At 35.7% G+C, this 15,150-nt stretch overlaps 1 protein-coding gene across 5 annotated transcripts in view; it reads left to right on the top strand.

Moving 5' to 3' along the window:
• Window positions 1-15,150, top strand: part of LOC135081163 (brain tumor protein) — a 666,947-nt gene that overhangs the window by 591,177 nt on the left and 60,620 nt on the right. Inside the window, exon 1 of one of the 5 annotated variants that reach the window (XM_063975898.1) lies at window positions 10,873-11,060. The exons of the other annotated variants lie outside the window; for them this stretch is intronic. Coding sequence (XP_063831968.1) covers window positions 11,038-11,060 — 23 coding nt within the window. The 5' untranslated portion in view covers window positions 10,873-11,037. Of the gene's footprint in view, window positions 1-10,872; window positions 11,061-15,150 lie in introns of those variants that run through there. 5 annotated transcript variants of the gene reach the window in all.

The following is a 15,150-nucleotide window of genomic DNA, read 5'->3' as shown; positions in this document are numbered from 1 at the left end:
GTGATAAAAAACTAAACAGGTAAACACCTGGAGGCTTCAATGAGATTTGATTTATCGTATTTGAACACTGATTAGGTATTTATTTAAGTAGGTAAGTAGATATATGTATAATGAAATTAGTTGGGCGCCATAATGAATTTAAAGATTTTGTCTGAAATCAGAGCAGGTTTTCAGATTATAACTCAGATATAAGACAGAAAAAATGACCGATTCACGCCCTAGGCAGTTCGGTTTTTCAAGTTATTTATAATTTAGTTACAAACTTAAGTGCTAAGAACTCCTTGTTTTGCCAACCCAATTCTTAAAATACCCGATTCATTCTGAAGGGATCCCCTTTTTACTACAATTATTATTATTCATACTTATTCATCTGTCATAGATCCCGCCACTTCAGTATAGCTTGTAAAAAACCTTTCAGACAGATGCTTCAAGTGGCCTGACAGTTATCTTAACAGATGTGTTCCAATCCACGAAAACATTCGAATAGTTTGTGAATGAACTAACGATCACCTAATTACTTCCAAATATCTAACCGACCCGCTCACTCTTGCTGGAATTTTGACCCTGGTGAGGGAGACGGATCAAGATCCAAAATCCTTTTCTGGGGGTCTCTTACCTTAAGGAAAATGAAGATAAATCGTTACGGTCAATAAACCGCGCTGTGAATGACCGAGTACCTTTGGGTCCTGATAAAATAAAATAATTTATGTTTGTGCCGAAAATTGCTGGTATGAGGCGGAGTTTCCTTGGTAACAATGGCGATTTTATAACGACTAAATCCTTAATAAATAATGGTAGATACATAAATCACGAATATTCGATACTAGCTGTGCCCGCAACTGCGTACGCGTGAAAATAGTTATACTTTTTCCCGTTTTCGCAAGACTCTTCGTTAACGCTCTGCTCCTATTGGTCGTAGCGTGATGGTATGTAGCTAGTAGCCTTCCTCGATAAATGGACTATCCAAAACAATACTAACTTTTTAAATCGGACCAGTAGTTCCTGAGATTCAAAAAAATCTTCTTTTTATAATATCAGTATAGATTATTTTCCTGTTTACCACGCTTCACATTTCCAACGATATTTTTCAAATTAACGACTCCACTCCTCCATTCGCCATGAGGCTCTTAGAGCTGTCATTTCCCTGACAATGTTAATTTACTTTTCCAATACCGCAATTCATATTCTGGACATCGAAATTCGATTGCGTACGGAGCACGGGCTGATTGTGAACGAATAAATTAAGATTTAACGTGGACATAACTCAATTTTTGTTTACCTTCACAACTCAGTTTAACGCGGTTACACACTTGTGCATGTAGACGCACGAAAATATATAAACTTGTTATTTCAATTTTCAATTGTAGTTCATTAAGAAAAATAAAATGACAAAAACAAGGATTCGGTGGATAAAACCGAAAAAGACAGTTGTTTGTATTATTGAAAGACTATATAGGTATTTGTATTTACTCTGCTACAACTTAGAAAACACAAACGTCCTTCTGGCGCAGTCGGGTAAAAAGGCTATCCAACGAATATGTAAAATGGCATCCTGTCATTCTGATGGCCTTAAACTTCAAAGTTTCATTTTGATTCAAAATCAGGATTTTCTTTTGTCAAAAGCAAATTATCTCGTCCAACTCACCGACAAGAACGTTTGCTCGTCAGCGATTGCTCGAATTCAATGCGAATAGTGGCGATGCACCTTAATGACAGGTCAGTAATAAGTTTTCTGATACAATTCCGCTGTTTTAACGAAGTTTTTCGAATGAAGTTATCGATACTCTGGACCAGTGATCGGACTTAATTGCAGAGGAATCGTGGCGATTGAGCTTTTTCGGTGGAGCTGTTTGATCATTACTCTAGATGTAGTACTAGTATGTTTAAAATTTCGGAAATTATTTCTATAATAATGTTGCAATCTATGGATAAAATGAAATTACCTCCTTTGTCAAGTTTTTTCGAAGATAATTGTATAAATTGAAGAAGATTCAGACGTTAAGGCCGCTGTTTCAATTGCGCCACTGAAATCGGCTTATAAAGTTATGGATGTGAAATAATCCAGGAAGATGTCTTTCAACTGACCCGACCGGGCCAACTTGCAAATGCCAGAGTACTAATATAAAATAGGTACGTTAATAAACAAACAGTTAATCGATACTGAGTTAACCTCGACATCCTCGCAATCGATACGTGGCGCAACTATCGTGTTGCAGTATCGATGAGCGTAACGCAACACTAAACGGAAGGCCTATACACCGCACACCTTACGTAAGTTTTGCAACGTATTTTATTAACTAGCCTTAAAGTGTCTTTAAAGACTTCTTAACTTCTTATAATTGAGTTTAAGTAGTAATAACCCGTCTGGTCAGCTGAGGAGTGTAGGTCAAATCCTCCATTTGCGTCTGGTAAAGAGAGGGTTTTGCTTCGTTCGTTTCAGCCAAATGACGTCCACTGCTGGACAAAGACCTCCCTCAAGGATTTCCTTAACAACCGGTCCTGTGCGGGTCGAATCCAGGTTCTTCCCGCGACCTACACCAGATCGTCGGTCCACCTTCGATCGTTGCAGTGGAGACTAAATTCTCTGATAATTATGAACCCTTGTGCCAGTCTCTATGAGTCGTGACGTAGGCGTCTAACATTGCTCTAACAAACCCAAAATCGTATTTTTTTACTTGAAGTGCAAACAATAATACCTCCTTTTTTGATGCGACCAAGAATTTGGAATCTAATCAATACTTTTAATAATATAGTGAGGCCAAAAAGAACTTTATTCAGGCCCTAAAGTTTTCTAAATCTCAATTTCCATCTAAATCCGTCTCAGAAGTACCGCCGACATCCAATTCCTGCAAACATACGTCTTCCAGTCGACTAATGTCTACAACTCCGTACCTTTGACTCAAAAACCCTAGAGAACCACTTGATCTTAACTCCATTTCCGCGGAGCGTAGGAAAATCTTCGAATTTCCTCCGCCAGATAGCAGCACTAACGCTGTCTGTGGAGCGACTGCGAACGGGAATAGGGCTGTCTGAAGTTCAAAAATTTGTTCTGGAAATGGTCACACGTGTTTATCTATTAGTAATTAATTCGTTTTATAAGTGGCGCTGTTTTGTGAACGTCAGATTTGTCAAGTTAAACTTATTTTGAAAAAATCGAACTGCCTAAAGCTGGAATCGAACCCACGACCTTTCGCTTCCATCTGAAGTTAAACTGCTCGATAATATAATTTGTATTTCAACTCTTTTGTAAATACAGTCTGCTATAGATTTCAGCAGCCAGGGCCAGGCATTTATGCTAAAGTGAACTAACATCAATAAATATAATTTCCAATTACATTTCATATTAATTTTCAAAACGCAACGTCTAAATTAATCAGCCAGCCTTCATCTTAAACACAAAACCAAACATTCTCAAAATGATTCGCATCGCAATCAATTTAAATTCGCAGTCGGACGAAAACTCGAACAATGGGACCGCAATTCGAAATTCGAATTAGGGAAATTCTCGCCAACCCTAACCAGCTCGTAGACATAGACAAACTGCTTTGTCGATAGACCGGGTGAATACCTACCTATATGTTTATGGTCCAGGTATTTGATGGCGATATATTGCTTTCAGCGACGTAAGAGCGTTTTAAAATGTGCTTAATTTGTACGAGTATACAGGGTGGAAACGATAAGTGATCTCATTCGATTATTTCTAAACTATACAACATATATCGAAAAACTGGTTACTAATCCTGAAATCGCTTCACGAGCTCTTTCAAATGATACCAATAACAGGTTACAAAATAAACTGGAACTATCTGAAAATTCAATGTTTCCATTGGTTAGTGATCAAACAAAAAGGATCGATTCTACTAACTACGCAGTTCGAGTGAAGGTATAATTTTTTTACATTATTGAGTTGGACTCTTTTTTCAACCAGTGTCATTATTATTTTCTTAGAAAAAGTAACGTAAAAGCAAAAAGACACTTAAATTATTAATGATCATAAGTGACGACTATGGGTGATCGATTCATTTCAATATCATCCAGTATTTTTCCTCGACAGTTGGTTTAATGCACAATTGACATCGCGTGTGGAACTGTCATAGGAAATAACATATTGAATACGACATCAAACTACGCCTTTTTGTTGAAAAATCGCTCCTATTCCAACCACAAAAGTGGTGTGCTGTACAACCCTTGGTTTCTATCGTTATTTGGGGTCAATAACCAGGGAAATGTTGTGACAACCCTGATTGTGGGCTTGTCATATGGTTGTTACCTGATAATGGGCTAGATAACAACGTCATGGAACTAGGTTATAGAAATAGTGCTCGCGTTCCTATAATAGAGACATGGAATATTTTAATTATTGAAGGATGAGTTTCTATGTTATCACTGATGGTTTGTTGTGTAGACCAGTGCCCCGATTACGCTAATTTTTAACGTCTCCAATACAGACGCGCTTCTTCGATTCTGCGATACGGATTTGTCAAAACAGCTGACTTCCGGGCACGTTGAAGATGAAAATTTTTAGCGTAATCGGAGCCCAGGTGGTGCCTCAATTTACTATCATTCTTATTGATAAACATTTATACTTCCTGGCATGGAATTTATTTGTAATAGATTAATAATAATAATAAAAAATATTCGGCATTATCATTTTAAATGAGTGATATTTTGACGATGTCTTTGAAAGTAAGATCCAACCTTGCTGCAACTGGACGTGGGAAGTGGGCTAATCCTACTAATATTATAAATGCGAAAGTTTGGATGACTGGATGTCATGATGTCTGGATGTTTGTTACTCTTTCACGCAAAAACTACTGAACGGATTTTGTTGAAACTTTACAGTATTATTGTTTACTAGCGGCCGCCCGCGACTTCGTACGCGTGGATCCCGTTTTACCCCCTTCATCTATCTTACGCGGTTTAGATTTTTTCATACAAATGTTTTTTCCCGCTAACTCCCGTTCCCGTTGGATTTTCGCAATATCCTGTTGTAACTAAGCTTTAAGTTTACTAAGGGACCTGCACGCCAAATTTCAAGCGTCTAACTTAAGCGGTTTAGATTTTTCATACAAAAGGATTTTCCCGGTAATTCCTGTTCCTGTGGGAATTTCGGGAATTCCTTTCTTAGTGCACCTCTACGGTACCTAAGCTACGTCCCTTATAAATTTCAAGTGCCTACGTTTAGCCGTTTAGGCTGTGCGTGGGTATGTCAGTGAGTCAGTCATACAAATGTTTTTTCCCGCTAACTCCCGTTCCCGTGAGAATTTTGCAATATCCTGTTGTAACTAAGCTTTAAATTTACTAAGGTACCTGCATGCCAAATTTCAAGCGTCTATCTTACGTGGCTTAGATTTTTTCATACAAATGTTTTTTCTCGCTAATTCCCGTTCCCGTAGGAATTTTGCTATATCCTGTTATAACTAAGCTTTAAGTTTACTAAGGTACCTGCTTGCCAAATTTCAAGCGTCTAACTTAAGCGGTTTAGATTTTTCATACAAAAGGATTTTCCCGCTAATGCCCGTTCCCGTGGGAATTCCTAAGTATCCTATAACCTGCCCAGGAGTATGAAGAATAATTGTACCAAGTTTCGTTAAAATCCGTCGAGTAGTTTTTGTTTCTATAAGGAACATACAGACAGACAGACAGACAGACAGACAGACAAAAATTTTACTGATTGCATTTTTGGCATCAGTATCGATCACTAATCACCCCCTGATAGTTATTTTGAAAATATATTTCATGTACAGAATTGACCTCTCTACAGATTTATTATAAGTATAGATAACCCAGATTAACATATAGGCTATAATTTATGACGTTATGTGACAAATAAATTTCAACAAATAAATAAGACGTGTCTAAAAAGCGCCATCTATCGTCATTGGTTAAAAGCTACAGCGCTTGACAAACTACTGTTTTTGACATTCATAAATATTCATGCGGGGGAAGCCGTGAAACGCCATCTATCAACATGATATCAAACAACAGATTTTACGAACTAAGGGGTAAAACGATTTTCCACGCGTACAAAGTCGCGGGCGGCCGCTAATATTTTATAAGTAACCAACTCAACAAATTACATCACTCGCTTGTTGTTGTCAAGGCAATACTTGAGTAATAAATCATAACTGAACAAAGCTAATTTAAAAACACGTCATTTTTAAACATGACTTCAAGTTGCCAGCATATAGTTACTCTACGTCACTCTATATGCCCGTAAAAATACCATATGTGAGGTCATTGACCCGGCCGATGACCCCGTACAATACACACTATAGGTGATTGTCATCCGGCCTACCTCAACAATGTCCCATGCTTGCAATTATCTGACCACTTTATAACCACTATAGAGCTTATTTTCCCATAGCAGATCTATACCTATTACCTGCGTGGTTTTGCATACAAAGCAAAGTTAAGCTTAATTAGAACGCTCTAAAGTCGATAATGGATTGTGGGGATCGACAGGTGCGGTATACTTAAGTTAAATAAGTAAATACTGCGCAAAGTAAAGTGACATAGCAGCTATTGTTTTTATCGCTGGATCCTTGTCTTTGTCTTTTTGAATGAGTTAATTTTATCCTCGGTTTTTACTAGAATGTGGTTGATATTTTCCACGTGGGATTTTCAATTTGTCTTCATGCGAATGTTATTTTAATCATATTTCCTAGTAATTTGCGGCTAAATCTTTATGCGACGTGTCTGCTATATGAATAATTCCTTCATTTTAAACATTAACTAGCTCTTGCTCGCGACGTTGTAAGGTACTTTCAATCTGGTAATCGCTTATTTCTTGCCAGAAGCAAATCAAAAGAATGTACATAATATGTATTTTTTGGACCTTAAATATATATTTTTTGTACCTTAAATATCCCGTACAAAGTACAAACTTTCATCCCCTTATGTCATTTATAAACAAACCCCCTTATTAATAAACAGTTACAGCCTAGTTGAACACTGTTTTAAAGTGACATTTCCATACTAAACGTCACTTTAAAAACATTGTTCAACTATGGTGTAACTTTTGGTATGAGTTTTAACGCGGAGTACATCTACTACCCCTTAAACCAAAACCTTGCTTGATGTGTAGTTAAACGTAGTTAAATTCAACCCGATGAGAAAGCTACCACAACATTGTTTCAAAAAGCAATTTAAAAGTTAACCGTTTCAATTCCATATTAACCCTTAGACCGAGCTTCTTGGAATTAACTCCATTGTACAGCATATCAACCTATCACATTATAATGCATCCTCAATCATTTTGACTTGTATTTTGAAGAAATAAAGTGCAAAATCCTTTGTCATTTTGTGATAGGTTTCGTGTGCCGACTACTATAATATCACCTCCTTGTCATGCCAATGCAAAAACTGGTATACTTTGTTACATTTTGACCCAATTTCAACTTCAAAATCCTTTCAAATTGGACGTTAACACGCCATCCGCCATTATAATAAGCGTTACTTAAATGGTAGTTCAACTTTCCGTGATATTAATATCATTATTATCGATTAAATTATGGCATATCTTTCCATAGTAATGCACTGGAACATACGTGTGTAGATCTCGGAGAATTGTTTTATATTCATGACTATAGGACTAGCGTTTAAAAGTCGGTCAGTGCCTGAGGTTTGGGAGCGGCACGGGAGGGGTGAAATTGACATATTATGACGTGACAGATCATATAATTTTTTTACCATTTTTATCATATAAGCTCCATGCTGTATAATAAACTAAATAAAAAAAAATATTTACCCTCTGCCTTCCTACAAATGCAAACTCAAATGTATCGAATTATTATGCTCTTTATCATACGAAGAAACCGAAACACTTATCAAGCAATCGTTCTAATTTTCAGACCCACACACACACACACACACACACACACATTCACTACACTCCACACTCACTACACTCTACACCCACTACACTAACACTCACTAAACTTCACTAGTTCCTAGTAGATTTTTAGTCTTTTTTTTGTATTTTTTTTTTATTATTGTTAATTTTTTTGCTTTTTTCTTAATTTGGATGTACTTTATAAAATTATGTAAGTATTGTTTCTTGGAGGAGGGCGTTGATCCCTGCGACACAGTTTTATACTTCTGCAGGGGTCATCGTTTTTTCATTGCATTATGTACCTACTCTTGTACTACTATACGAAAATAAATAAATAAATAAAAAATGTGAAAGAGATCTGAAGTCTCGCTGACATTTGATTTACAAAAAACACCCTCCCTTGCCGCTTCCATACCTCAGGCACTGACTGAGTTAAGCAATATAATATGTAATTGCTCAATAATGAATAAAAAAAAAAAATATAAAAAAATAGACCTATAGTTTAACCGGGGCTCTGCTCGGCTCGATTGGATTCTGTTCTCAGCAGTATTCTATGTTATTCACTTTATTTTTAATAAAACCTAGTTACTATAATCTGTCTCTGATACCCTCAAAATCCTTCATTTAAATTGCAAGATTCACAGACATTCATTTTTATATTTTACTAGCTGACCCGGCGAACTTTGTTCCGCCTTAATGGCAATAAATAAGCAGACTTTTTTTTTATTTCGAACGGGATAAAAAGTATCCTATGTCCTTCTCCTGGCTCTAGACTACCTCCCAGACAATTTTCAGCTAAATCGGTTCAGCCGTTCTTGAGTTATAAGTGGAGTAACTAACACGACTTTCTTTTATATATATATAGATAGATATAGATTATTATAACTTAATATTCCGATTATTGGTGTCACGGAATCGGGCCAGGTAGCTCAATTTGTTATTACCATATTTTTGCCTGCGGTGTCGAAAATATAACATTTACAAATGATTATAACGAAACCAATTCTTTTAATTTTTCACTCACGATCCCGTTTCCTATTACCAAAAATTCCTAACGAGCAGTTAATCAAAAAAACAAAACGCACACCCCTATGGTTACACATGTGTGCGCACGCACACAAGTACGTCCCCCCTATGCGTGTGTAAACGTTCAGACACGGCAGCTGCAAAACTCGAATCCGAAACCACTGTTACTCAAACTTTTGGGGGCTGATTGAAAAAATGGTTGGCACAAAAAAGATTTATTTATCATTGAAAAATAAACAACATAAAATTTCATGCTGTTTCACTTTACTTATCTAGTAAAAGCAAGGCCCTGGATTCTAAAAAAATAATGTTACGATGTTAGACATTTTTTACTTCAAAGATAGCTCGTATAAAATATGTTATGCACTTAGTCCCAAGATAAATCAGATATATTTACGCAGTATTACATAAACAATTTCAAAATTACTTCACCTACCCGATGTAAAGTAAAAACAAAAACGCTAATATTGTTCATGAAAAATAAGCAATAAATAAGATTAAAGTGGAAATTTCATAATAACAAAGTTCATCGTCCGGTCGAAAGTTCAAGTCACTGACTACTTAGTGTCTTCATAAAAACTTGATATTTTCCATTGGTAATACTTTAAGCGTATTTATTTTCGTGAAAACTTAAGTTTTTTTTCTTTGTAATGACTAATCATTATAACTATGACTTACGGCACCACAGACCACACACATAACATAACGATTTTATTTTATTGCTATATTTAATTAGTCTTAAAACCCGCAGTTATTAAAAAGACATTTTATTCTTTGAATGAGTTATGTTTTGTTACTTCTGTATGGTGAATGCTAGTCGTATAAAATTAGTGACAACTTACTAGGTACTGGATTGGATGGAGTATTTAAGTTATCAAAAGGACAAATAAATTCTAGATTATAATCAAAACATGACGAATCTATAAGGGTTCCATTTTTTGCCATTTGGCTACGGAACCCTAAAAAGCATTTTACTATTTCAAACTTGAAATTCGACAGCAGTATAAGCATACTATCCAATTTATTAGTTAATTGCATTTCCATTGATCGAATGCATATAACACCGTAAGTTCCAAACTCCTCCTGGGTATTGCCTTTGTCTAACTTTCAGTCTAGACAGCCGTCGCCCGGTGTAATAGCATTTAAGGCTGCCATTTGATTTACAACCGTTTTTATTGAGATATCAAATGACGCAAGTCAATTATGGATTCAAATTGTCTTGGTAATGATCGGTATACGACTACCAGTGATTGAAATGATTTAAACACGTTTCAAATCCAAAGTTCGTTAGGTTAGCTGCAAATTTTCGTTAAATGACCTGTTCAATGTCAACCACGTCATAGTACAGGTTTTTTCCTCAAAGGCACTGACCTTTCTGCATACCAAGAAATCAACAAATTAGTCATTCCTAAATTGTTCGCACGTGTAAATTAAAAACATCAAAGTATAGCTTATCATTTGAAAGATAATAAATGACAATCAGTAACCGCCTTTGTTCATACACACGAAATATTTCGTATGCAGTGATAGAGCTGCATAGATTTTTACTATTATATTGTGTGTATAAATAGAAATATGAGTCATATAAAGCTATCATCACTTATTCGTTACGACTGTAGAATAAAAATGGCATTATTAACGTCCATAGAAACGAACTTGTTTTGTCTAGTACCTAATTTAGTCTTAAGCCGTATAAGATATAAAATTTGAGTACAACGAACGCAGCCCGATCGCCTTGAAAACTTGTGGGATCGATACGAAAACAAAAAATAACAATATCAGTTCCAGTTAGTTAGTTCAATGGGATCATGTTTTAAATAATACATAAGCCGATTTCGCTGATTCGACTCGACTTCGAAAAAGTTGCCGAAAGTTTGGGAACCGCGTTCGGCGATAATATTTAGGGTTCTTTTTTGTTAGTCATCTCATCCGTAACGCATGGGCCATGGGCGCCTTGCCTGCTTCAACTTTTTTCGAAAACTTGACCCCTCAGTTATGATCCGGCCGTTGGCGAGGACGGTTGTGCACTCGCGCTCGATTTGAATTCTAGTCATTGTGTCCAAATTGTTTAATTTAATAGTGTTTCCGAATAGAATAAGCGTGTTCCTAGTTTAAATTTTTGTGTGTTCTAAATTTTTAATTCGTTAGAATAGTTCTGTACAGAAGACTGACTTTTAATGAACGGATTGGGTTTGCTTTGGTGAGTACAAGTTTTATTGTTGTATTTTGCTTTAAGCCGGTCCGGCCCGTTGACAATGGTGGAATAAAATTTTGTGCCGAGAAATCTGGTGTGAATTTATGTTTATTTTAGCATTTACTCATACGAAAATGTCAACTTGTAAAATATTTTCGTTATTTTAAAATTCATGGAGGATGCTGAGTTATGAAATGTCCTTGGTCAAAAATTGAATTTTGTTAAAAAAATACTATTTTGATACTTTATTACGGTGTATAAAATATTGTTGTTTTTAATAAAAACCGCAATTCCGCGTCATAGAATTGCATTGACATAGGTCAGTTCCACAAAAAAGGCCAAACGTTTTAATTTATTTACAAATATTAAATGTGCTGCTTTGCCAAAAAAAAATATACGAATAAAGTTGTGAAATATTTTCTATACATTTTACACTACACGTTATTTCTTTGAGGGAACTTTTTAGACCTTTAGCTAGTTCTGTAAACAGCCAGAAAGTCGAAATACCCTCGGTTTCAAGCTACCAAACAAGGGCTGTGCCACTTGTCAAGCCTCCAAATTTACTGCCAAGATCACGGAGGTCGACTTGGCACCTCCCACGACTTATTTCGGGCATTTTTCTTATCTCCTCTATTGCCTCAATGGAAGAGCTTTTAGATAAGTGAGAGTAAAGTTTAACGTATGTGAATTCGTAAACAATTTGTGGGATTTGTTTTTTTTTACTTTCTTTTGTTTTGTGTAGCCCTTCAGGAACAGTTGAGTGTTTATCGTTCCTTGTTTTATTGAAGTTTATGGTGTCTCTTGAACTGAGCTAGTTAATGTTTGAAATTCATAAAATAATTATTATAATTTTAATACTTTTAGTACGACATTATATTGACATTACATTGTCAACAAACAAAAAAACTGAAAAAACGTGGTAATTTTGCGAGCAACAGATTTTTTTTTATGGAGTGCTAACTAAAATAATTATGTATAACTATAAATTGTTAACGTACTATTTATCAAATATACATTAAATTAAATTATAATAGCTTTCCTTTGTTCTCTTGAGCCACTGCGTAAAATATGCAAAGATTAATATTATTATTATTAAACTCCCATTATACTTAAAACTCGTGTTCATGCTCGTGCTTATTATTATGTGAACTCTTACCCTATTTACTTGTTTATGTTACATTAGTTAAACAATACCTAAGTAAGTAGGTATACAACGTAAATAAGTATACTGTGTGAGTTCAGTAATACTGTGTAGTACAGACAAGCTTAACGCTGGTAGGTAATTTCTCTAAAAGCTGTTCGGAACAAAGTACAGTCGCCAACAAAACTAACAATTTGGAGTTTATTGAAGTAATGTAAGGGGAATTCAGTTAAGCAGGTTCTCCCGACTACCGGTACAAAGCCAAGAAAGACCAGCCAGTTTTAATAGCACAATAACGATCAAGTCGAATAAGTAAAAATAGGTTAACGTTCAATTCAGGTTTCTTTTTATTTCCCTGTCTAAGAAGGCAGTAGTAAAATTTGATTTCTTTATTAAATTTTGACCAAGATTTGGCTCTTGACAAAAAAAAATTCAAAAGGTAGCCCTTTGCCTTGGGGCCTGACCAGCGCTCCAAAACAAATGTGTATAGAGAAGAAATACCGGCGAAAAAGTGAGTAGGAAAAGTTTATATCACGTATAAATTGCGAGTTTTTCGACTGTATTTTTAACTTCATAGAACGTGAACTAGAACGAATTTAAAAAGTGACATTTTAAAGGATAAACTGTTTTACCTAGGCTGTGACAGGGATAAGAGTGGACAAACAGAACGACAATGTACAATTGTGTTAGACCCGTTAGAAGAGTAGAATAAACGTACTTTGGTAAAAATTTGTTCGAGGTACAATAATAGTCGAAATGAGATCGCATCGAGCACTCGTTCTGAGATTGTGGATTTAAGTTTTGTCTGGACTTTTATACGTGAGGATTTAGTTGAGATTATCGCGTAAATTAAATATACATACAGTAAAAAAACTACACTTTAAAAAAATTATAACAATTTCTATAACATTTAAGTCTTGATATCATTACATTTTTTTCTATTATATTGCTTGGAACATGTTTCTTGATACTTGCTTAATGAGTACCTAAATTGGTATTTTATTCATTTAGTAAGTACCTAGACCTCATTATCCTACAAGGTTAGGTCAAAGGCAGACCTACATTAAAAATAATTGCAAAACGACACCGAATTCGTAAGATAAAATGTTTAACTTACTACTATCGTCCGTTCTTTTTCGAGATCGAACTGGGGATTCCCAAAATGTCAAAGTAAAAGTTGGGCCTGTTTTCTCCTAAAAAAGAATACATTATTCTCGTTCCTAGAACACCAAGACAAACAAATATTTGTATTTTTTCATACAACCCGAGAATAAAGGAATAAAAACAAAAACCTATTATGTATTGGTTTGCTGTTTACTGTTATCATAACAAGATGCCAAAGTGACATCTCTATGTATTAGTATTTTTTATCGATGTAGTGAATTCGTGATTTTAAAACAGCGATTCTTAATCTTTTTAGAAGACCTGCCCCCAAAGAAAAATAAATATGAACTGAAATAAAGAAATAATTGTAAAATGTATTTTATTAGTAATGTTCTTTGTCTCGGATGAATTAAATTGTCAGTGACTATTTTCATGTTTTTTTTTTTCATAATGTATTTACATTTTGACTTCCAACTTTTTCGGAGCATCACGAAAATTACTATTTTTATTCAAGTTGATCTTTATTTATCGAGAATCACCATTTCTAACTCTTTAAAATCCGCTCCCTGCTCCGCTTATGACGATATCACCTACCTCACCTCAGCCACTGGATTTACCATTCAGATTTCAGTTAGGAGTTTGCTCTGATTTGATTAATGACTTCGGCAAATGCTCGGCGACGGCGCTGTGGACTGACGATTTCAGGCTTTTGAATCGATTCCCAGTTTTAAACTGAGTTGAATGAATGTATTTAATGCTTTATTTGTATGGGACTGAGTGACTGGCAGTTATTATAGTAACTGAAGTAAATGACCATTATGCTGTTTGAAATGTATACTAAGGCTCGGTTGCACCATCTTACTTTGATAAGTTTGTTGAGTTTACTTACAAACGTCAAACTCCATACAAAATATACCGGTTATCGTTATAGTTACGGTCAAAGTTAGGTGGTGCATCTCAACCTTAAAGTACACGGGTGTTCGTAAGTTCGTTCGTTTCAGCCAAATGACGTCCACTGCTGGACAAAGGCCTCTCCCAAGGCTTTCCATAACGCCCGGTCCTGCGCTGCCCGCATCCAGGTTCTTCCCGCGACCTTCACCAGATCGTCGGTCCACCTAGTGGGAGGCCTGCCCACGCTACGTCTTCCGGGTACACGAGTGTAAACTGTAAACTCTTCTTATGTAGGTAGAGATGACGGCACGTTAAGGTAAACACTGTAAGGTCTTGTGCAGTTGTAATAGAATCGAATTTGCAACAAAAATTACTTGTCTGATGTGCTGTCATCTGTAAGTGTAAACTCTGTAAAAGCAATAAGGTCGAAAGCACTCCCAAATCAGAAACGGCAATCAAACTTCAGCCATGCATACCACAAACTCAATATAAGCTAAAACAACCCCCAACTATTCCCATGAAAATTTAAATTCAATTGTTGTGCCCTTGCAATCTCGACAAACTTAACCAAACCGCTGCAGAAACGGCATTTCAACCTAAACGCTTTGCATCAGCGCTAAAGCGGCTGCAAATGTATATTGGTAAGACGAATCCTACCTGTGAGGGGTAATTTCAAGTTCTATTGTGCTTAAAAGCTCACTTTCTTAGCAGGTAAGGCTCTTTGTAAACGTGCTAATAGTAATAATGTTGGAGTTGTCGTGTTATCTTTAGATTTTTGTGATAAGAGCCCCGTCTGATGTTACGAATCTGTGTGTGGTCTTCTCAGTTGCAACTATTTTAACCAAAAACGTTAATTGATTAACAGAAGAAAAAGCAGCACATTAAGTTAAACAAATAAACATCTTATGTTCTTGGGATTGGTGCATGTTATAAAAAAGTATGTTTAATGTCGACTGTAAC

This window comes from Ostrinia nubilalis, chromosome 19, assembly GCF_963855985.1.
Source record: "Ostrinia nubilalis chromosome 19, ilOstNubi1.1, whole genome shotgun sequence".
Lineage (NCBI taxonomy): Eukaryota > Metazoa > Arthropoda > Insecta > Lepidoptera > Crambidae > Ostrinia > Ostrinia nubilalis.
Note: the sequence above shows the minus strand (reverse complement) of the source record. Positions and strands in the feature narration are given on the sequence as shown.